Raw genomic sequence first — 21362 nt, forward strand, 5'->3', positions numbered from 1 at the left:
TAGAACATTGTTACCTCTTCGGTGTTGGCTGTTTGCGATACTTTGAATTGATGCATAAAGGGAGGGGTTTGCGATCGTACCTTGGGTGACCGACACGAATCTACCTAGGTACCAAGGGATTGCAAAACGTGAAAGAGGTCCAACACATCACAACCCAGTAACTTACCTGACAAAAGCCGCGCAGGTTCGCATACTTGTATGACCTGTAAAACAAAACAACCAAAATGCGTCGCAGCAGTACAGTACGTATCAGTACGAATCGTGCATTTTGCAGAACTCCGTCAAACATGGCCTATTCTGACGTGAACGACTAGACTGGCAGCGGACAGCATCAGACCAACGCGGGATTTAGGGCTAGCCATCCAGGACACCCGAACGGTTCCGAAAAGTCTGCTGAACCCACGACGGGTGAGCGAGGAAGAAATGGCGTCAGTATACCAACTGGCCCGAGAAACCCGTCTGTCCCCAATGTTTACAAAAACATGAGCACAACAAAGATACAGTCTGCGAATGTGCAGACGGGGCAACCAGTTCCTCCAACGACACCGCATTGGCCAGGCGCAGACCCAGAAGTGCCAGAGCCGCCTGAAATAAATAACTACGGCCTCGCTATATTTGCTCTCACAGACGAGGACCTTACCCAGCCCATGGATGACCGGCCACGTGACCGTGTCGAAAGGGTGAAGCGGATGCTGGATAGCATCGACAAGTACCAACAAGGCGTGCGAGCTACTACCATGAATATTGTGGCCAGTGAGAGGCAGCGTATCATGAGGCATGAGGTCAATTCGCAGACAAGCGGCAGGGATCCCGGCATCAGTCAGGACGAAGTGGACGAATTGATTGAGGCTCTGAGTGCAGAGCCTGAGGAAGGCACAGACTACAATATGGACACCGACGATATAACCAGAGAAGCTATGAGGGATCTAGTTGAAGGAAGCGAGTCCTGCAGAGACAGAGAGGGCAGCCTTCGACGACTCCAGTACCTCGCCGAGCAGAGTATTTACTACAGCGACGAATTTGACGCAGAGATTGCCAAAGTACGGGGTAAATGGGAGGCTATCTTGGAAAAGGAGCAGAAAGCCCTAGAGGAGTTTGTCTGAGGAATGTGGTTTGACGGAACATGGTCATCACAGAGAGCATCTGGACTATCTAATTCTAGCATGAAATGAGTTGTAGCTACCGGCGGTAAGAGGCCTTGGCCATTGGAACCCGACCAAAGTCGAGGTCCTCACACGCTTCCATAATCGGAGCCGCAATCGATCTAGAGCACAAGATAGAGGAAGACTCGACCAAGCAGCAATCCCACAGATGTGGGTTTGCGCCAAGTTTACCTACGAGAATTTCGTGCTCAGTACAATTGAGGAAGAAAGGAAGCAATGAGAGTTATCAGGATTTCAATGGCTGTCTGCAATTTTTGTATGCGAGCAAAAATCAAGTGGACCCTTGCTTGACCTATGGCCTTGCAATCAGGCGACCCACTAAGCCCAATTGAGATAGGTTCTCCACAAACTCATCGACCAGCCAATGGAACATGGCCAATTTCGAAATCGTCGGGTTGGAAGAACCCGCCTCTCGTTCGGCAACTTGAGCAAAGCAAGGTCCAGACGACGTCGACGATTCCTGAAGAGCGATTGTACTCGAACCACGACGTCTTACGCCCACCCACCACAACCGCCTCCTCTTCGCCCTCGACATCTACCAACCCGACCACCGTCGAGACGATACGATGCTGCGACAGACTCTGGCTCGTTCGGCTTGGCGGACAGGCAGGCACGCCGCCAAAGCCTCGCGAGCCTTTTCCGCCACGACCCAGCGTCCGGCCGAGGTCGAGCTCACAATTGGTGAGTAACAGCTTCAATTGCAATGTCTAAAGCCTAGGCTCGTATGCTAACATCTTGACAGATGGAAAGAAGGTCTCTATAGAAGGTATGGTGCTAGGCGGGAAATGCCTACTGAGCTCACACAGCCCAGTCCCCACAACACGCAAGTTGCTGGATCTAACCTGATCAACCGAACAACAGCTGGCTCTGCATTGATTCAAGCTTGCGAGAAGGCCGGAGCGACCGTCCCAAGGTAACTATTTGTACCTGCTTAGGTCACGAAGCTTGTTGGGAACAATTCACAAACTAATGCTTGCTTTTTTACCTACCAGATATTGTTATCATGAGTACGCATGAAATATCCATCGACGAATTCAAAGATTAACCCAAGACGCCACTAACCGGTTAATGCCCACAGGAAGCTAATGATTGCTGGAAACTGCCGTATGTGTTTGGTTGAGGTCGAGAAGGTCCCGAAGCCAGTGGCATCATGCGCATGGCCGGTCCAGCCGGGCATGGTTGTCAAGACGAACTCGCCTATCGCACACAAGGCCCGCGAGGGTGTTATGGAGTTCCTCCTGGCGAACCATCCCCTCGACTGCCCAGTTTGTGACCAGGGTGGCGAGTGCGATTTGCAGGATCAGTCAATGAGGTACGGCGCCGACAGGGGTCGCTTCCACGAGATTGGAGGCAAGAGGGCTGTTGAGGACAAGAACATCGGCCCTCTTATCAAGACTTCGATGAACCGATGCATTCACTGCACACGCTGCGTTCGTTTCGCCAACGACATTGCCGGAGCCAACGAGATGGGTTCGACCGGCCGTGGAAACGACTTGCAGATCGGCACCTACCTCGAGAAGAACCTGGACTCCGAACTGTCCGGCAACGTCATCGATCTCTGTCCTGTCGGAGCTCTGACTTCGAAGCCCTACGCCTTCCGGGCTAGGCCTTGGGAGCTGAAGAAGACGGAGTCCATCGACGTCATGGATGCTCTCGGAGCCAACATTCGTGTTGACTCGCGTGGTCTTGAGGTTATGCGTATTCTGCCGAGACTCAACGACGACGTCAACGAGGAGTGGATCGACGACAAGACCAGATTTGCTTGCGACGGCTTGAGGACGCAGCGCCTCACGCTTCCCTTGGTCCGCAAAGAGGGCAAGTTTGAGCCGGCCTCATGGGAGCAGGCTCTGAACGAGGTCGCTGAAAACTTCGCCCGCATTGCGCCCAAGGGCAACGAGTTCAAGGTCATTGCTGGTCAACTCACCGAGGTCGAGTCACTGGTCGCCATGAAGGACATGGCCAACAAGCTGGGCTCTGAAAACTTGGCTTTGGATATGCCCTCCGGTAGCCAGCCTATCGCACACGGTGTGGATGTTCGCTCCAACTACCTTTTCAACTCCAGGATAGCCGGTGTCGAGGAGGCTGATGCTATCCTGATCGTCGGCAGCAACCCCAGGCACGAAGCTGCTGTTCTGAACGCTCGTATCAGGAAACAATGGCTTCGTTCGGACTTGGAGATTGGCGTCGTGGGCGAGACATGGGATTCGACTTTCGAGTTTGAGCACCTGGGAACTGATGCGGCGGCCCTGAAGAAGGCCCTTGCTGGCCCCTTCGGCAAGAAGCTTCAGTCCGCCAAGAGGCCGATGATCATTCTCGGCTCCGGTGTCACGGATCACGCCGATGCCAAGGCCTTCTATGAGATGGTCGGTGCCTTCGTAGACAAGAATGCTGCCAACTTCATGACTCCTGAGTGGAACGGATACAACGTTCTTCAGAGGTCCGCATCAAGAGCTGGTGCTTTCGAGGTCGGGTTCGTGACCCCTTCGGCCGCCGTTGCCGAGACCAAGCCCAAGATTGTTTGGCTTCTGGGTGCGGATGATTTCCAAGCTGCAGACATCCCCAAGGATGCTTTCGTCATCTACCAAGGCCATCATGGCGACAGGGGTGCCGAGATCGCAGATGTGGTCCTCCCAGGTGCCGCATACACCGAGAAGTCTGCCACCTACATCAACACTGAGGGTCGTGTGCAAATGACCCGGGCCGCTACCTCGCTGCCTGGTGCTGCTCGCACAGACTGGAAGATCATTCGTGCCGCGAGCGAGTTCCTGGGCGTTCCTTTGCCCTACGACGATCTGGCTATGGTTCGAGACCGCATGGTTGAGATAAGCCCTGCTCTGGCTGCCTACGATGTTGTTGAGCCGGTTGCTCTGCAACAGCTGAGCAAGGTGCAGCTTGTTGACCAGAACAAGGGCTCGAAGCCGACTAATGCAGCACTGAAGCATGCCGTCGAGAACTTTTACTTTACCGACGTTATCTCTAGGAGGTATGTATCCTGGGTTAATCAAGACCATGCATTATGTCAGGCTTTATACTAACAAAAGCTTTGAAATAGTTCGCCAACGATGGCTCGCTGCTCAGCAGCCAAGGAGACTGGCAACCCAAAGACCGACTTCATGGCTCCCGGCATGACGGAAGACAAGCCCATGGGCCAGGTGGCCTACGGATCGTAAGCCCGCCACCGAGCAAAGAATAAACGTAGACCAAAGTCATAAAAAGGATATAAGATGAATTATTGGGGGATGTAAGAAGGTTTAGAGCACGGGATTAGCCCACCTTTTTAATCTCTGGGCGTAGTTTCCCTTTGTGTCATTTCTACGGTTTTTGTACATATCTGGGAGTATCGAGGGAAGAACACCAGTCATTTTTTACCCGTCAAATCGTGAATACGATACCGGTTCCGTATTGCTACGGTAATTTCACCGTGGGGATAAATTATGCATAGGAATTGAATTCTTCCTGACTTCGATTTAGCGTTGCGCACTACCTATTCAGTGGTGACTATAAACTGTACGACAAACTATCTTATTATATTGTTGTACTTAGCCATAATACTAGGCTAGAATCAAGATATCGCCTATGATGATAGAATATCACCATGCGTGCCGGTTGCCCCGTTCGAATAAACCTTGACTATAGCACTACTGTCCATTAATCATATAACGCCTACGCTGGGATTACTGGACATAAGGAATGAAACCCATCAAAGAAGTCACTCAAAGCTTTGCCTTGGCTGCCGCAGCTTGTGACGAGGAACCGGGCATAGAAGTGGCCTCTTCGTTAACGACAACATCACCCGTCTTCTCCCCCTCATTGCCAAAGAAGATCACCTGTACGGTCAAATCGTCACTGTAAGAATAAAATGTCAGTGGTTTGATCGAACTTCGGTGGTAGATATAACAAGGAATGTTCTGAAAGTAGTAAAACTTACCGATATCTCCGGGAGAATGGAGACGGCAGTGTCAGCAAAGCCGACACCTGCTCTTCGTTCTTGCCGCCAAGGGCGTTACGAACGAGATGAGTGGCGACGTTCTTGTCCTGGACGACAAACCTGTCCTTTCCATCGGGAGAGAGGCCCCACTGCTGCACGCGGATGGGTGTCTTCTGGCCGCCTGCCGAGTCTTTAGATCCAACAGCCTCCACGGGCAGTCCACTCTTCGTCGAGCTACCACCAAACATCTTGGACCAGTAAGAAGAGCCGGAGCCGCCGGCTTGCTGGGTCTCCAACCACTTGCCGACGAGACCTACTACTTCCTCATTGGTAAGCATCTCCCAGAGGCCATCCGTCGCCAACACGAGGAAATCCCCGTTCTGGGGCTCGATCTTGGTAGTTGTCACTACTGGTTCGGCAGTGACGTAGGGAGGAGTCCTCAGCAAAGCGGATGGGGTTCGGCCAAAGAAGGAGCGCCTCAGCCGCTCAGAGACATCTCGTGTCCACTTGTAGCTGGCATCACCAAAGGCACGGGTGGGCTCGAGACCGCCGAGCACACGGCCGTTACGTACAACGTGCTCCTCTCCAGGGTGTTGCTTTCGCATGCGGGCGGCCTCCTCGGGGTTAGCACCAGTCTGGTCGGTCGAGAGTGGCGTCGCCGTCCATTTGTCCGAGGAGGCAGAGCGACGACCCAAAACTGCACGGGAGTCGCCAGTACAGGCCACGCGAAGAAGTCCGGTGCGGCTGTCGTAAAATGAAAGAAGGGCGCATGAGCCTGAGAGGGCGGGTGCCAGAAGCTCGGCAGCCACCGTCTTGTTGTTCTGCTTGAGAACCTTTTCCACGCTCTGGTTGACGATTTCATCGTCCAGGCGAACGAAACCCGTCTTCATAGCAGCCTCAATGGCCTCGGGGGTCGGTGTCATACTGGGAGCGGCACGGTATGTGTCGTTGAGCTCGCGGGCAACAGAGCCAATGAGCGCCTGGCGCAACTTGGCCGAGGTTGTCCAGCCACTATAGGAGGCGATCTGGTTGTCAGTGATGCTTCAGGGTTCCGCAATGGTTGCAGATTAGAACTCACGAGTGACCATCAAAGACTCCCCAGAACATCCAGTCATTCTTGGAGGACGGCTGCGATCCATCGGGAACCTCGACGATCTTCTCGGCGTGATCATCCTCAATGGGGTCGTTGCTGGGCAACTGCACCAAGTCATATCGGACGACACCCTGACCGCGATTTACTATATAGGACTGCTCGTTCTTGCGTAGCTTCTGCGTTGACTGCTCCGGGTTCAGCATCTCGACAACCATCCGTCGCTCATCGTCGGTTATTTTGGAAATGGGACCTTCGCCGACAAATGTGCTCGTGTATAGCTCGTCGGCGGTGATCACAAGGACGTTGCGCGTGGGCGCAGCGCCGTTGACTGCGGCTTTGGTGGGGTTACTGGCACTGTTGGTGAAGGCGCGGGTGGCGGCCGTTGCATCGGTGCTGCTATCTCTGTATGAATACCAGGCGCCGTAGCCGACGAGGCCGGAGACAAGGGCAAGTGAGAAACGACGGACAGACATGGAGGAGGTCAACAGCTGCTGGTTTACTGGTGCATGTTCGGGGCGGGTCGTGCGGGTTCGTGAGTGGGATGAATATAATCGGCGAAGGGCGATGCTCTTGCGGGCGGCTGGGGTGCTGCAGCTGCCGACTAATGAGAATCCGGGCTTGGTCCTTGCAGTGTTGCGGGTGATGCTCCGAACAGCTAGCTGGTAGGTGGCGGTGCAAAGAGCCTTTGCGTTCCGTGAGCGCATGGTAGCAGCAGTGAGTGGTCTGGTCCCGGGAATGTGGAAATACCGAGGCCGACTACATGAATTGACTTGGCGACAGTTTCGAAGAGGTAGGTAGTGGCCAGTCACAGGAAAGGGTTTAGCTCGAGTGCTGCGACAGGAGTTGTGGCGGACAAGCAAACAACCTGCGGCATGAGGTCGCTTCCAACTTCACCGAGAACAGACTGGGCCTGTATGAAATCTGGGGCTTGTCGCTGTACCTCGAAACGGCCGAGCCTCGTCAAAGCAACACTGTTCAGGGCATGTGAACTCAAATACAGTAGGTAGGTAAGGCGGGTATGAACAGGTCGAGTCTTGACAGCGACGCGAGCGACAGTCAAACAGCTGAAGCAGCCAAGGGGTGGCACAGTATGACACAGTACGATTTTACAGGAAGCCCACCGATTGCGTGCAGCAGGCGCTAACCTAACCACTCCTTGACCTAGACCCAATTGAAGTCACGTCTAGGCAGATCCAGGTAGCTTCCATGGTACCGAGGTAAGGTACCTACTGAGTCGTTGTTGCAATCAACGCCGTTGACCGTGTTTCGACAGCATCATACCGGTACTTTGATGTTTACGTGCTTTCATCACGAGCTTCCGTAGCGCAACTTAAGCAAACAGAGATCTGTTATTTTACGGTGGGTAGTGGATTACCGGTTGTGCAGGTCCATACATGGATGGATACCAGGTCACCGTTGAGGCGCTATCAATGATAGGAAGGTTCAGATGAAGTATCTTGGGTGGGTACCATTACGCCTGAAGATGCTGTACGCACCACTTATTAGTGCCTTGGACTCCGGGCAGTCCTACCCAAGAAGGAACCATTGGATTTTGAGTAGCCTTTCCTTTTATAGTAGCTGTTATTAGACCCACGAACCGGCCTGGAGGTTTTACAAGTTTACGCACATCTTTCTCGGAACACAGTCTCCGACTAACATATCCATGTCACATACACCAAACTTGGGCTAAATCTACAGAGTGCGCAGTATGGAAAACCATTCACAACAGCCCATCGCAGGGCAGCAGCCACACCAATCCGAGGATGAGCGACTTTTCTCCGAATTTGACAGCTACCCATGGCAAGAAGACTCGGTGTTCCTGGTACGTTTGCAGCACTGGTAAAGTGAAGTCCCCGCAGTCGAGGATGGCCCAGGCCCGGCCAGACGAATGACGAAAACGACAGAGATGGAGTCAGGACTGAGACAGCATTTCTGTAAACTCTGCTGCTTTCTCTAGACTGGCTTAATCGCTCTCCTCGGCGGCGTTGACAAGCTCCGCCCAGACCCGTCCCATACCGACCTGGCTGTCCATGCTCGCATTTTCTACTACCAGCAAGCACGCAACGCACGGGTAGACTTTTCGGCCTACAAGCAATGGGCTGCAGCATCGACAGCCAGAAATAGCACAGACACTGAGGTGCTTCCTGCTCTATACTGGGCACGCGAACAAATTTCAGCACTTGATGGCATACCACCAGCCAACGCGGTAGACGCGGTCGCGGCGGTCGCGCAACAGTATGTGCCGCCTCCCCCAGACCCCGCTTGGCAGCAGGCGGCGCCGGCCCAACCATTGCGCGTTTCCCACGCATCTGTTGGTGGGGATGGAGGCACTGGAGCCGCCCCTTACCCAGCCCACTTTGCCGAACTCATCGCCGCGGTCCAGAACAACCAGCCGGTGCCTGGAGTGCGCGAGATTCCGGATACAGTTATTCGAGATTCCGTGAGTGCAAGAGACACCCCGACTGATAATTTTAATCGGTTCTTGGTTGCATTGCTCTGACTTCAGGTGAACTGTTACCTAACTAAATGCATTTTACTGCACACTCCCAAAGAACGTCAAGCCCGTTGGCAAAATGACTGCACCAAAGAAGCCATGGGAACTTGGAAGGACTTCATCTACAGAAGCCCAAGGTGGTCAAGCTTTGCAGCACGACGCCACAGTCGATCAGGACTTTCCTCCTATTGATGGACAGGCCCAGACACAAACTAGTGGCGGCCAGCCGTGACGGAAGCCAAAGGGAGTTTGTCGTAGTGGTTTCTCGATTCTTATTAGCAGCAGAGCAGTATTGTTATATGTGTTGTCTAGGACAAGACGTGATAGCCGCTTTTTCCCTATCTACCGTATCGCGCGGCCAGGCACCCAGGGGTATGGTTGGTGCATGTGCATGGAATGACGTCAGGGAAAGTGTCCACTTCAGCACGGCAAGTGCATGTACTACTACACCTACCTCCTTGAGCTGGTATTCATCGAGATAAGCGGGCAAGCTGTCCTAGGGTTTGGCTGGCGGCAGACGTCCCGCCTGAGCGGCGAGTGTCTGTCTTGTTTGACAACGGGACTAATAAATGTTGACGCACCACGTACCTACCTCAGGCATAGTGACGGGTAATGTCGCTTGGGCCGTGTTTTGCGATGTCTCTCTTTTATGGTTCCTACCTGCAGAGCGAATTCGGGTGTGTGTCCGTGCTATCAGACGACATGGCAACTGAAACGGAAACTTCTTTTTTTGTTGGAAAGGTACCTGGATCCCGGTAAGGTGCAGCTGTGGATGACGGCTTGCAAGCTTGAGCAATGCAACGTCGGGGGGTTTCAATGGAGGTAATTTGTTAGCTTCCGCGTGCAGTATCCCCTAGCTCCTCCTCCAGTGCACTAGCTCCGCCTGGAAGTGCCCATAGCTCCACTGCCCTTAGTAACGACCTACGTAGGTCCTGCGAACTCGGTAGAAGCCAGGAAATCTACCTCGATTTATCAACCTTACTTACCTCCGTTGCGTAGGCCGCAGTAGACTAGAACTTATTGACTTTGACTTTTCAGGGGCAATCCTTCTTAAGAGATTTTTTTCTTACACCTCTTCATCTTTACCATTCCAAGCCTGGGCAACAAAAACTACAGACCTGTCCGTCCTACCATGATACAAAATCCCTGAAGCTTTCGACCCCGCCAAAGACCCAATTGACCCGCGCTGTGGCCTCCTAGACGGATCGACACTCCTCTTTCCAAACCCCACGACAAAAGTCATAGCCCAACATGGTCGTGTTCGAGGGCCACGAGTTCCTTACGGAGGAGGAGAAGCGTCTCAAAGAGGATCGCCAACGAAAGAAGTACTGGAAGAAATGGGGTTCCTACGTGGCTGAGAGACAATGGGCTACAGGTGCACAGTTTTCCATCATGAGCGAAATGGTTTTTTGGGGGGTCACTCCTTGCTAACAGCTCGATCTTCGTATAGTGAGAGAGGACTACAGCCCTGATGGCGATGCTTGGAGCCGTAAGTCGATTGCTGCCTCGGCAAACAGCTCCAAAAAGCTGTACAACAAGGTCAACATCAGACCGGGACGCTGACGTCAGTGGACACGACCAGATTTCCCCCACGACCATGCAAGATCGCGAGCCTACCGATGGGGAGAGGATGGTATTGCCGGAGTTTGCGACACTCACGGTATCCAGAACATTGCCTTCGCCTTCTGGAATGAGCAAGAGTAAGCTATTAGCTGGAATATCCCATTACACAACACACCCCTACGACAATCAGTGCGCTAATGGTTTCCCGATTGTGCCCCTTAGTCCCTTCCTCAAAGAGCGTCTCTTTGGTCTCTCAAACCCTCAAGGAAACCATGGCGAGAGCATCAAGGAGGCCCATTTCCACCTCGACAACCTGCCTGTAAGTTCGAAAACCCCGCGCACAGAGTTGCACCGCCTATTTACTAAGATAACCCTACTAATATTATCATTGCTTTTTAGACAGTAAGAACTTGCCAAGCCCTCAGCTGTGTAACGCACCATAATTTGCAAGCTAACACCTACTGCAGCATTCGTACATGAAGTACTTGTACAAGTACCCACAGAAAGCTTTCCCATACGAAGACCTTATCAAGGAGAATGGAAAGCGTGGGAAAACAGACAAGGAATACCAGATTGTTGATACCGGATGTTTTGACGACAACCGCTACTGGGACATCTTCATTGAAGTGGCAAAGGAGGATGACGACCCCGAAGAGCTCCTTTTCCGCGTCACTGCGTGGAATCGTGGTCCTGATCCCGCGCCGCTCCACATCATCCCTCATGTCTGGTTCCGGAACACTTGGGCCTGGGGTCGAGAGCTGCCCGAGAACAAGCCATCGGTCAAGGCACATGATGAGGGTGTGATTAAGTCAGCCCATTATACCCTCGGTGAAAGATACAGCGTTTTCTCCCCATCTCCAGGCACTGGGCCCAGTGGGGACGACGTTCTCCCGCAGATGATGTTCACCGAGAACGACACCAACTTCGAGCTTTTGTACGAGGGCGAGAACCCCCAGCCGTACGTCAAGGACGCCTTCCACCGCTATATTGTGGACGGTGAGAAGGCTGCTATCAACCCTAGCCAGCAAGGAACCAAGGCTGCTGCCTCTTACACCTTCAACGAGGCAGGAGGAGTCGGACCCGGCGAATGTGCAGTTGTTCGTTTCCGTTTCTCCAAAAAGGACATGGCCTACTTTGACGAAGAGGAGTTTGACTACATCGTCGACAAGAAGAAAGATGAGGCCGACGAGTTCTACTACAGGATCAGCCCTTTGCCTATTTCGGATGATCTCCGCAATATCCAGAGGCAAGCCTTTGCTGGCATGATGTGGTGTAAGCAGCATTACTACTTTATATGGAATCAGTGGGCCAATGGCGATCCCACACAGCCGCCACCCCCTCCTTCGAGAAAGGACATTCGGAACAGTCAGTGGAAGCACCTCCACTGCGACGACATTCTTTCTATGCCAGACTCGTGGGAATATCCCTTCTTTGCTGCCTGGGACACGAGTTTTCACTGCATTACCCTGGCCATGATTGACCCGGACTTTGCCAAGAAACAGCTCGATCTCTTTACCAGAGAGTGGTACTGTCATCCCAATGGCCAACTTCCGGCCTACGAATGGAACTTTGGTGATGTCAACCCTCCAGTCCATGCGTGGGCCACCTTCCGGACGTTCAAGATCGAGCGTAAGATGTATGGGAGGCAGGATCTTGACTTCCTGGAGCGCGTGTTCCAGAAGCTGCTTCTCAACTTCACGTGGTGGGTGAATCGCAAGGATGTTGACGGGAAGAACGTCTTCGAGGGTGGCTTCCTTGGGCTTGACAACATTGGGCTTTTCAACCGGTCCGAGCCACTTCCCACCGGTGGTACGCTCGAGCAGGCCGACAGCACAGGATGGATGGCGTTTTACTGTCTCCAAATGTTGGCCATCTGTTTGGAGCTGGCCAAGCACAGGCGTATCTACGAGGACATGGCATCAAAGTTCTTTGAGCACTTTATTCTCATCAGCGACGCCATGACGTTCCGTACTGGCCAAAAGGATGAGAAGTCGCTTTGGAACGAGCAGGACGGTTTCTACTACGATGCCATTTCGTGGGGAGGCCCCTGGATCCAACAGCTACCCGTGCGATCTCTGGTCGGGCTCATTCCACTGTATGCCACCATGACAATTGAGCCTGAGCTCATCAACAGGCTGCCCGCATTCAAGAAGAGGGTGGAATGGTTTGTAACACACCGCAATGATGTGGCCGAGAGGAACATGGCGAGCATAGCCAGACGTGGAAAAGGCGACCGCATCCTGCTTTCCATTGTCAGCAAGGATCGCCTGGTTAAGATTTTGAACCGCATGCTGGATGAGGACGAGTTCCTGAGCCCTCACGGTATCCGCTCATTGTCCAAATACCACAAGGAGAATCCCTTCTCAATGGAGGTGAACGGCCAGACCTTCTCGGTCGGGTACGTTCCTGGAGATTCGGACAGTGGTCTTTTCGGCGGCAACAGCAACTGGCGTGGCCCCATTTGGTTGTGCGTCAACCATCTGCTTATCGAATCGCTGCAGCGCTACTACATGTTTTTTGGGCCGCAGTTCAAGGTTGAATGTCCCACAGGATCAGGCGACATGATGCATCTTGGACATGTGGCCGAGGAGCTGCAACACCGCCTTACGCACCTGTTCGCTCGTAGGGACGATGGGCGCAGGAGCATTAATGGCGGCAGTGATATGCACGATTTTGACGAGCACTGGAAGGATCACTTGTGGTTCTATGAGTTCTTTGACGGCGACTCTGGCCGTGGCTTGGGTGCCACACATCAGTGTGGCTGGACGGGGTTGATTGCTCGCATGATCCACGAAACTGGGTAAGTTAGACCGGAGAGGATGCTTGATTTCATACTCCTACTCTCTTCAGCCATTGCTAACACAGATTCTTACAGTCTCAAATGCCGTCTTCCACAAACACCGCGCACACCCTCGGTGGCCATGGGGCACTACTTTGATGACATTATTGACCGCGGCCTTTCTGGGCGGCCGCAGACACCGTCGTCACCGCAGCTGCGTCGTCGCTCGTCCATAGGTGGTCGCTCGATTGGCAACCGCAGCGACTCGGTTGTGAACTTGAACGGTCACTCAGGAGCCACAACCCGGCGCCCATCAGTCACCGCCAGTATGGCTGGTGGCCTTGCGTCGCAAGTCCTGCAAAACGAGGACTTGATGCGCGAAAAGAAAGAGGCTGACGAGGCTATGCGGCATTACATCTCGGAACAGTTGCAGAAGGTTAAAAACGACCGGGACATGGAGGACCAGGAGGATGAACTGGAGACGCATGCATCCGATTAGGATGGGACGGCGCCTTTGGTCTGGAAGTGTTTGACTTGCCACACTCGGTATCGAGACCTGGAATGTTGAAGAGGTATTCTTTGGCTGGATTCGACACACAACATGGGCCAAGCAGGTAGACGGTTACTCACGACAGGACATGGTTTAAAAAGATAGGTTTGGGCATCAGGAAAAGGATGCAGGTCTACCTGATCTCCTATACGTACACGAAGCAGAATTAAAGATTGGGAACAACGGTGGTAATGGCTGTTATAGTGGCTAGGATTAGTATAGATAAATTTATCTTTCGCACTTTCGAGCATCCCGGAAGTCATACAGCCTCATTTACACGTGTATCACGACTTTGTTCACCAAGACAAAATGCAAAGGCAAAGGTTTTAAGCCGACATTCTCATGGCCAGGTTGTCAATGAACACGTCGTACCGTTTCTCTACCTTCTCCTCTACTACTCTCGTACAAGTTGGAACAAGTTCCGCCTTTCTTTATTGTGCGTGCTCTTGCGCAATGATTATATGGCGACAACAAATGGAAAGAGGCTTTTGTGTGTGATAATCTACTTTACAGGGCGTCGGTGAGGAGCTTGTTCATCTTGGCCAGCTTGGATGAAACGCTGAGGTCGATAGTCCGGTCGCCAACCTCAACAACAAGCCCACCAACAATGTCAGGGTTGACCTTGAGATGAGATATTGTTAGCATATGTGCAATGGGAGCATGGAAGAAGAGTTCGTTGCCTACCTGGTTGGTGACCTTGAGCTTCTTGCCAGCACCGACGTAGCTCGACTTGGCGACAGCAGTCTCAAGGCGGGACAGTGTCCGGTTATCCAGAGGCTGTTGGTAAACATGTCAGTTTGAGAGCCCTCCCTGATTGTCCTGCGCATCCGAGTGTTCGATGCATGATGCCCATGCCAATGCCATCACATCGCAGCATAAAAAGACGAGTTTCCACAACATACCTGGGCGCTGGTGACAGTCATCTCAACCTCGCCGCGGGCAGCGCTCATCAGCTCGCCAAACTTGGAGCAAACCTCGGGCAGGAGGCCGAGGCGGTTGTTCTCGGCCAGAACCTCGAGCAAGTTCTTGACGGCGGCGCTGCTGGAGCCCGACGACTTCTCGAGCTCAGCAACGATGGCGCTCTTGTCGGAGGCAGTCAGGGTCGGGGCGCCGAGGATGGTGGCAAGCTTGGGGTCCTTCTTGACCAGCTGCTCGAGCTGGGACAAGCCGCGGGCGGTAGGCTCGAGCGACTGGGTCTTGACGGCCGCGGTGTACTATTATTTGTAAGACATAGCTTGTCAGCTTGAAGCTCTTCCTGCCACGACGCTGGGGTCATTCGAATGATCGTCCGGTATGAGATATCGGGCAAGCGATTGCCTTGGAAGCCATCTTAGAAAAGTTCGACGGAGCTTCACAAGGTGGAGACTCTGCAACATCGAAAGCAGGGAATGTTTCTCTCGAACAACAGCCTCAATTGAGATTGAGCTCCCAATTGAAATGGCGAAAGTCCGTATCGAATCGTCTTTCTCCACCCGACCAATTGAGCCATCCCGTCGGCAGCGAGACCTGAATTGGGTCAAAACGTACAAGGGCGGTGGCATAGGTGCCGTCGATGCCAAAGAGGGTGACCGGAGGCTTGACGTTCTCGTTGGCTGCGGCAGCCGGGGCGGCGGCGTAGAAGCGGACCTGCGAGGCAATTGCCCGCTGGGGAGCGGCAGCCCTGGAAGCGCGGAGGATGACTTGTCTCGACAGCATGGCGACAGATGTGCGGTTTGTGGAGAGGTGGTTTTATGATTCTTCCTTCAATGGGTCGCCGGCGAGGTCCACGTCAAAACATCGACCATCAAAGCTTTGTCGGGCTTCTTCGGGAACGGACTTCAGTCACGTGCAAGGTCACGATACACGCACGTGATTGTGACTAGCTTCTCTTCAGACTGCAGTGCAGGGTAAGGGGGCAGTAAGTTCAGGGATGCATGCCCCGCACCCCACGGGCCCAGCTGGATCTCATCGACGAACGCCTGGCAACCAAGCCCAAAGGGGTACATGTAAACATCCATGCTTTGTATCGTCATCATCCCAACTACGGACCATTCATAAATATTTCAGATAATCAACCCCTTCCGCCAACGGCTTTCCGAGCACTTGACAAGCTTGCTCAAAGTCCCTACGTATCATTGTGCTGCTTGATTTAGGACTGCATCACAACAATTCAAGGTACATCCCGTCCCAAAGGATGTCGGCTTTTCCCCTAGCAACGGCTGGAACGACTAATCATCGGAAAGAAAGCTCACAGGTAGCCGAGACACATCGCTGTCCCGCGCGCACTTAAGTGCCCATCGCCAGCATGTCTGCCTTTTTGACAACAGTGTTAGTGGTGCCACCTCAATATCAATTCGATTCTCCTCCGAACACCCCATCTTACCCCCCGCCGCCATCATGTCCAAACCGTCATCGAATGGAGGCTCTGCCTGGCCTGGTAGTCCCAGCGCTATGGGAACAACAATAGCTACTCCCGAGATCAAAATACCGGACGCTGTGTACAAGGGCCAGGGCTTACAAACCGCTCGCGCCAGGAATAATCGGACAAGGAATCAGTTCCGACCCAGGGCAGCAGGCAAAGGCGGCGCCACGAGCTACCAGCTTCGACAATATGCCGAGGCAACCCTGGGTGGTGGCAGCCTGAGGAAGGTAGTGAAGCTTCCGGAGGGTGAGGATGAGAACGAGTGGCTTGCTGTCAACAGTGAGTACTTCCGACTGGTTGAGGATTGATAGTGAGATCTGGATGGCGCAGCGCTGACAGCCAGTTGCAGTGGTGGATTTCTACAATCAAATCAACCTGCTGTACGGCGCCATCACAGAGTTCTGCTCGCCGCAGACATGTCCGGAGATGAAGGCGACCGATGAGTGAGTTGTCCCCAATGCAACGATGCTCCTTGTACTCTCCGCTGACGAAGCAATATTAGATTCGAGTACCTTTGGCAGGATAACGAAAACTTCAAGAGGCCAACAAAGATGGCTGCCCCAGCATACATCGAACAGTTGATGGCATGGGTTCAGGGCAGCATCGACAACGAGCAGGTTCTGCCCAGTCGCATCGGTGTTCCATTCCCCAAGACATTCCCATCTCTTGTTCGCCAGATCTTCAAGCGCATGTACCGAGTTTACGCTCACATCTACTGCCACCATTACCCAGTAGTTCGTGAGCTCGGCTTGGAGCCACACCTGAACACGAGCTTCAAGCAATACGTATTGTTTATCGACGAGCACAGCTTGGCGAGTGGAAAGGACTACTGGGGACCCTTGGGCGATTTGGTGGAGAGTATGCTTAAGAGCGACTGATATATCCCGGAGTCAACCCGACGGGTATTTTCACTATCACTGACCAAGGGCGCTGCATCGCCTTGGAACTACGTTACTGAAGGGTACAAGACCTTCAATTCATCAATTTGGGCCTTTTTTCTCGCGGTATTTCTTTGTTGCTGGCTTTGCATGGGGCGTTGGGCTGGTTGCGTTTTTACAGATGAGGGCTACGGTAGATGATAGGCACGACACTACTGTTGGTTTCTCTTGTTGAACTGGACTGAGATGATTGATCTCTATGGAGTGTTTTTTTTTTTGTTTTTTTTTTATAGCTTACATGAACCTTGAGGCAAATGGCCTTCGGTTTCACTTACCTACCAACAGGGCGATGTACTAAGCAACAGTCCTTATACCCTTCGATTCAACTAGGCCGATTGCTTTTATCCATGAGAATCTGCTTAATATACTGGGAACTGTGTCGGGAAGCTCCTTGATCAGTAGTGGACGTGGAGGATCGCTTTGCTTTGTTTCTTTGTGTTGCTGGGAGCAAGCGGCGTGTTTTCAACTGCATTGAGTAAATACAGCCATGCTCTACTAGAATCTAAAACTCGCGGCCTGTTGATGATAATACTTCAAGTTGCTCATTGTCTCAACGGTGTTCAGGTTGTAAACTATTTCTGTAAGCTAAATCCTTGTTCGAGGGCCTAATCTAGTCTAGCGTGTAGACCTCGACGTCACGTTGCGTCGTGCAGACCTATTTTGCATCTACGGGTACTTCGTCAGTCTACCACAAAGTATTCAATCCTAAAGCGTTCCAAGACATCCCGAATGTGTGCTGTTCCCGCACGTTGAAGTACCTCGTACACTAGTTTATCCGCCAGCAACTATCGAGTAGTTTGACCAACACGGCCCCACTTGACCGTCTTTCCACGTGGTACATCTTGCAGCCGGAGAACATAGTATATGTCGTCAGTCACCACCATCGAGCTGTGGTGCGTAACTACGCACCAAAGTCAAGTGTTAATTCAAAAGAATGGGGAGTAGTATAGTGAACAAACAAACAAATATGCATAAAGAGGGCCCTGGAAACCCTTATAATGAATGCACAGCCACCCAAAAGTTTTAATTTTTCTATTCGCCCTTGAGCTTTGTCCTGCTTGACGCTGAAAGCCATTAAACAAATAAAATAAATATGCATACAAGGGGCTCTGGAAACCCTGACAAAAGAATACACCACCGGATGGTAGAAAACACAAGAAGGAACTATTAATATCACAGCCCGCCCCGAGGTTGAATTATTCTACTCGCCCTTCAGCTTGTCCTGCTTGACGCTGAAGGCCATCTCCAGCAGCTCCTTCTCCTCCTTGACGTGTGCCGACTTCAATCCCGTGGCGACCGAGGCGCTGGGGTGGCGACCAGCATACATCACGTGCTTACGGTCGTGGTGTTGAGTCTGGTTCAACAGAGTCTCAATCCTGGGCTGTGTGTAGCTCCAGGCACCAGCGTTGAGCGGCTCCTCCTGAGCCCAGACAATGGTCTTGGCGTTGGGGTACTGGTCGAGGTTCTCACGGAGCGCATCCCAAGGGAAGGGGTGGAGCTGCTCAACACGAGTGATGGCGACGTTGTCAATCTGGTTGTCGGCGCGGTGCTTGTGGAGGGCGGTGTAGACCTGACCAGTGCACAGAATGACACGGTCAATCTCCTCGTTGGACTTGATCTCGCCGGTCTGGTGAGCAGGGTCGGGGATAATCCACTGGAACTGAGAGTCACCAGTGAAGTCCTCGATGTTGGAACGCGCCAGAGGGTGTCTCAGGAGAGCCTTGGAGAAGAAGATGATCAATGCTGCATGAGGGTTAGCAAGGCGTCCTGTAAGTAAGATTAACAAGTAAACAAGTAAAGATTGACTTACGCTTCCTGAATTGTCTCGTCATCTGGCGACGGAGAATGTGGAACAGGTTGGCAGGGGTAGTCATGTATGCGATCTGCATGTTGCAGTCTTGATGCTGGCGCATGAGCTTCTCGCCAGTAGGGAAGTCACGGGGGTCCTCGTTACAAAGCTGGAGGTACCTCTCGAGACGGCCGGAAGAGTGCTCGGGACCTTGACCGTCGTAACCGTGGGGCAGCGACATGACAAGACCAGTGCGCTGCATCCACTTGACCTCACCCGAGGCGATGAACTGGTCAATCACACACTGGGCATTGTTGGCAAAGTCACCAAACTGGGCCTCCCACATGACCAAGGCATTGGGTGACGTAAGAGAGTAACCGTACTCAAAACCGAGCACGCCAAACTCGCTGAGGGACGAGTTGGAGATGACAAACTTGGCCTGGTCCTTGCTGACGTTCTGGAGGGGGGTGTATGTGTCCTCGGTCTCCTGGTCGTGGAAGACGGCGTGGCGCTGCGAGAAGGTACCACGCTCAACATCCTGACCAGAGACACGCACATGGTGACCCTCAGTGACCAGCGAACCAAAGGCCAAAGCCTCGGCAGTCGACCAGTCAATGTTCTTGCCCTCGACAACGGTCTTGGTGCGATTGGTGAGAATACGCTTCAGGTTGCGGTGCAGGTTGAAGGTTTCAGGTGCCGAGCCGATAACCTCACCGATGTGCTGCAGGGTCTGCTTGTCGACACCAGTAGGGTTGTGCGGAAGCACCTCGGTGGCGAGCTCCTTGGGGGACTTGAACCCGTTCCAGGCCGAAGTAGTCCACTCCTTGGAGGTAGGCTGGTATTCCTTGGACTTGGAGAAGCTGTCCTCCAGCATTCCCCACACCCACTTCTTGTGCTCCTCAATATCCTCCTTGGTGAAGGTGCCGTCCTCAATGAGCTTCTTGATGTAGGTTTCAAGCTGGCTGTCCTTGGACTGGATCTTCTTGTACATGAGCGGCTGGGTGAACGAGGGCTGGTCGGTCTCGTTGTGGCCGTGCTTGCGGTAGCAGACGAGGTCGATGATAACATCCTGTTGGAACTCGGCACGCCAATCAGCGGCAAGCTGGCACATGTAGTTCACGGCCTCGACATCATCAGCGTTGACGTGGAAGACAGGTGCGTCAATGGCCTTGGCAATGTCTGTGCAATAGGCGGTCGAGCGAGCAAAACGAGGATCGGTGGTGAAACCGATCTGGTTGTTCACAACCAGGTGAATGGTACCGCCAGTGGAATAGCCAGGCAGGGAGTGGAATCCAAGACATTCGTAGACAACGCCCTGGCCGGCAATAGCAGCGTCACCGTGCAACAGAACACCCATGGCGGTCCGATGAGTCTTCTCGTCGTTGTTGTAGTGCTGGATAGCGCGGGTCTTTCCGAGGACGACAGGGTCCTCGGCCTCAAGATGCGAAGGGTTGGCAACCAGGGACAGTTGCACACGCTTGCCTGAGGGAGTCGGGCGCTCGAAGTTCATGCCCAGATGGTACTTGACGTCGCCAGAACCCTCCTCGGCTCCAGTTGTGCCGGCAAACTCGCTGAAAATGGACTCGTTCGGTTTCCTGACGACGTTGCTCAGGACGTTGAGACGACCACGATGAGGCATACCAATGACGATGTCCTTGATGCCGTAGTCGACGCTACGGTCGATCAGGGCCTTCATACCAGGGACGAGAGCCTCGCAACCCTCGAGACCGAAACGCTTGTCGTTGGGGTATTTTGTGGCCAGGAAAATCTCGAAGAGAGAGCTCCAGATGAGGCGGTCGAGGATCCTGCGCTTCTCGTCGATCGAGTACTTGAATGGTTGGGGAACCTCGAGGCGTTCCCTTAGCCAGTCGCACTTCTCACGGTCAGGGATGTGGATGAACTCGACACCATATGAGCCGCAGTATATCTTCTCGCAAGCAGCGATAATCTCGCGCAGTGTCATCTTTTCGCGGCCGTCCTTCTTGAAGCGCGGCAGGATACCGGGGCCAAGCGAGTACTCGGTGTCGAGGTCTGCCTCGGTGAATTGGTAGTGCTCTAAGCTGAGCTCCTTGGGCTTGATGGCAAAGCCGCCCTTGGACTCGTTACGAATGCCGAGCGGGTCGATATTGGCCTTGAGATGACCGCGGGCCTGGTATGCGCGGACGAGGAGCTGAACCTTGAGATGGTTTGTAACCTCTGAAGAAGAGCCGGCCGCGATACTTGGAACGCCGCCAGTTGCACTGGGCACAATTGATGGAGGGGGTTGGAAGGCCTGAGCGGTGGGCATCTTGCCCGACTCTAGGTTTTTGAAATATATTTGCCATGAGATGTGCACGCTCTCTGGGTTTTTCCTCCATTGGTTGTACATCTCGTCGCGGTAGTCGGCGCTCTCGCCAGTGAGGAAGCTATCGGTGGCATGCCAACGACGGCTACACGGAACGGTCCTGGCCGCCGCCCGAGAGGCAAGAGGCCGGACGTTCCGGACGGTCCGGTTGATGCGAAGCATTGTTATTTGTTTGGCGCGACGCCTAAGAATTTTGGTGATGGGATAGGAAAGGAGCGAAAATAATCGGCGAAAAAAGGGACTGGCTATGTGACCATGGACTTTTGCTAAATAACCGTAAAGTGGGTACCTTTTGCTACAGTACGAATAAAAGCCGGTAC

The 21362-nt window shown here is 53.1% G+C and overlaps 8 protein-coding genes across 8 annotated transcripts; 5 read left to right on the plus strand and 3 right to left on the minus strand.

Moving 5' to 3' along the window:
- Positions 1 to 89: 89 nt before the first annotated feature.
- Positions 90 to 1509, plus strand: MGG_12765 (uncharacterized protein). Its single transcript, XM_003716789.1, has 2 exons — positions 90 to 242; positions 315 to 1509. The coding sequence occupies exons 1-2, from the start codon at positions 225 to 227 to the stop codon at positions 1101 to 1103; spliced, it is 807 nt and encodes a 268-aa protein (XP_003716837.1). The 5' UTR covers positions 90 to 224; the 3' UTR covers positions 1104 to 1509.
- Positions 1510 to 1558: 49 nt separating this feature from the next.
- On the plus strand, positions 1559 to 4737 carry MGG_03155 (uncharacterized protein). The gene is made up of 6 exons (XM_003716790.1): positions 1559 to 1844; positions 1906 to 1929; positions 2025 to 2076; positions 2156 to 2170; positions 2242 to 4146; positions 4216 to 4737. The coding sequence occupies exons 1-6, from the start codon at positions 1730 to 1732 to the stop codon at positions 4331 to 4333; spliced, it is 2229 nt and encodes a 742-aa protein (XP_003716838.1). The 5' UTR covers positions 1559 to 1729; the 3' UTR covers positions 4334 to 4737.
- MGG_03154 (uncharacterized protein) lies at positions 4631 to 7273 on the minus strand. Its single transcript, XM_003716791.1, has 3 exons — positions 6170 to 7273; positions 5092 to 6102; positions 4631 to 5009 (listed from the first exon to the last, which is right to left on the minus strand). The coding sequence occupies exons 1-3, from the start codon at positions 6886 to 6888 to the stop codon at positions 4877 to 4879; spliced, it is 1863 nt and encodes a 620-aa protein (XP_003716839.1). The 5' UTR covers positions 6889 to 7273; the 3' UTR covers positions 4631 to 4876.
- Positions 7274 to 7892: 619 nt separating this feature from the next.
- MGG_03153 (uncharacterized protein) lies at positions 7893 to 8910 on the plus strand (the record flags this gene model as incomplete). Its single annotated transcript, XM_003716792.1, has 3 exons — positions 7893 to 8006; positions 8142 to 8624; positions 8737 to 8910. The coding sequence occupies 3 exons, from the start codon at positions 7893 to 7895 to the stop codon at positions 8908 to 8910; spliced, it is 771 nt and encodes a 256-aa protein (XP_003716840.1).
- A 726-nt stretch (positions 8911 to 9636) lies between these two features.
- Positions 9637 to 13884, plus strand: MGG_12766 (uncharacterized protein). Its single transcript, XM_003716793.1, has 7 exons — positions 9637 to 10053; positions 10129 to 10167; positions 10261 to 10378; positions 10464 to 10560; positions 10641 to 10643; positions 10709 to 13041; positions 13117 to 13884. The coding sequence occupies exons 1-7, from the start codon at positions 9930 to 9932 to the stop codon at positions 13517 to 13519; spliced, it is 3117 nt and encodes a 1038-aa protein (XP_003716841.1). The 5' UTR covers positions 9637 to 9929; the 3' UTR covers positions 13520 to 13884.
- Positions 13688 to 15338, minus strand: MGG_03152 (ATP synthase subunit 5). The gene is made up of 4 exons (XM_003716794.1): positions 15098 to 15338; positions 14473 to 14784; positions 14255 to 14347; positions 13688 to 14191 (listed from the first exon to the last, which is right to left on the minus strand). The coding sequence occupies exons 1-4, from the start codon at positions 15263 to 15265 to the stop codon at positions 14078 to 14080; spliced, it is 687 nt and encodes a 228-aa protein (XP_003716842.1). The 5' UTR covers positions 15266 to 15338; the 3' UTR covers positions 13688 to 14077.
- A 241-nt stretch (positions 15339 to 15579) lies between these two features.
- On the plus strand, positions 15580 to 17314 carry MGG_03151 (maintenance-ploidy protein mob1). The gene is made up of 5 exons (XM_003716795.1): positions 15580 to 15724; positions 15804 to 15877; positions 16084 to 16250; positions 16321 to 16414; positions 16474 to 17314. The coding sequence occupies exons 2-5, from the start codon at positions 15855 to 15857 to the stop codon at positions 16847 to 16849; spliced, it is 660 nt and encodes a 219-aa protein (XP_003716843.1). The 5' UTR covers positions 15580 to 15724; positions 15804 to 15854; the 3' UTR covers positions 16850 to 17314.
- Positions 17315 to 17890: 576 nt separating this feature from the next.
- Positions 17891 to 21319, minus strand: MGG_12767 (2-oxoglutarate dehydrogenase). Its single transcript, XM_003716796.1, has 2 exons — positions 18720 to 21319; positions 17891 to 18652 (listed from the first exon to the last, which is right to left on the minus strand). Exons 1-2 carry the CDS (start codon positions 21202 to 21204, stop codon positions 18111 to 18113), a joined length of 3027 nt encoding a protein of 1008 aa, XP_003716844.1. The 5' UTR covers positions 21205 to 21319; the 3' UTR covers positions 17891 to 18110.
- Positions 21320 to 21362: the final 43 nt, after the last annotated feature.

Source organism: Pyricularia oryzae, chromosome 4 (genome assembly GCF_000002495.2).
Source record: "Pyricularia oryzae 70-15 chromosome 4, whole genome shotgun sequence".
Taxonomy (NCBI): Eukaryota; Fungi; Ascomycota; class Sordariomycetes; order Magnaporthales; family Pyriculariaceae; genus Pyricularia; species Pyricularia oryzae.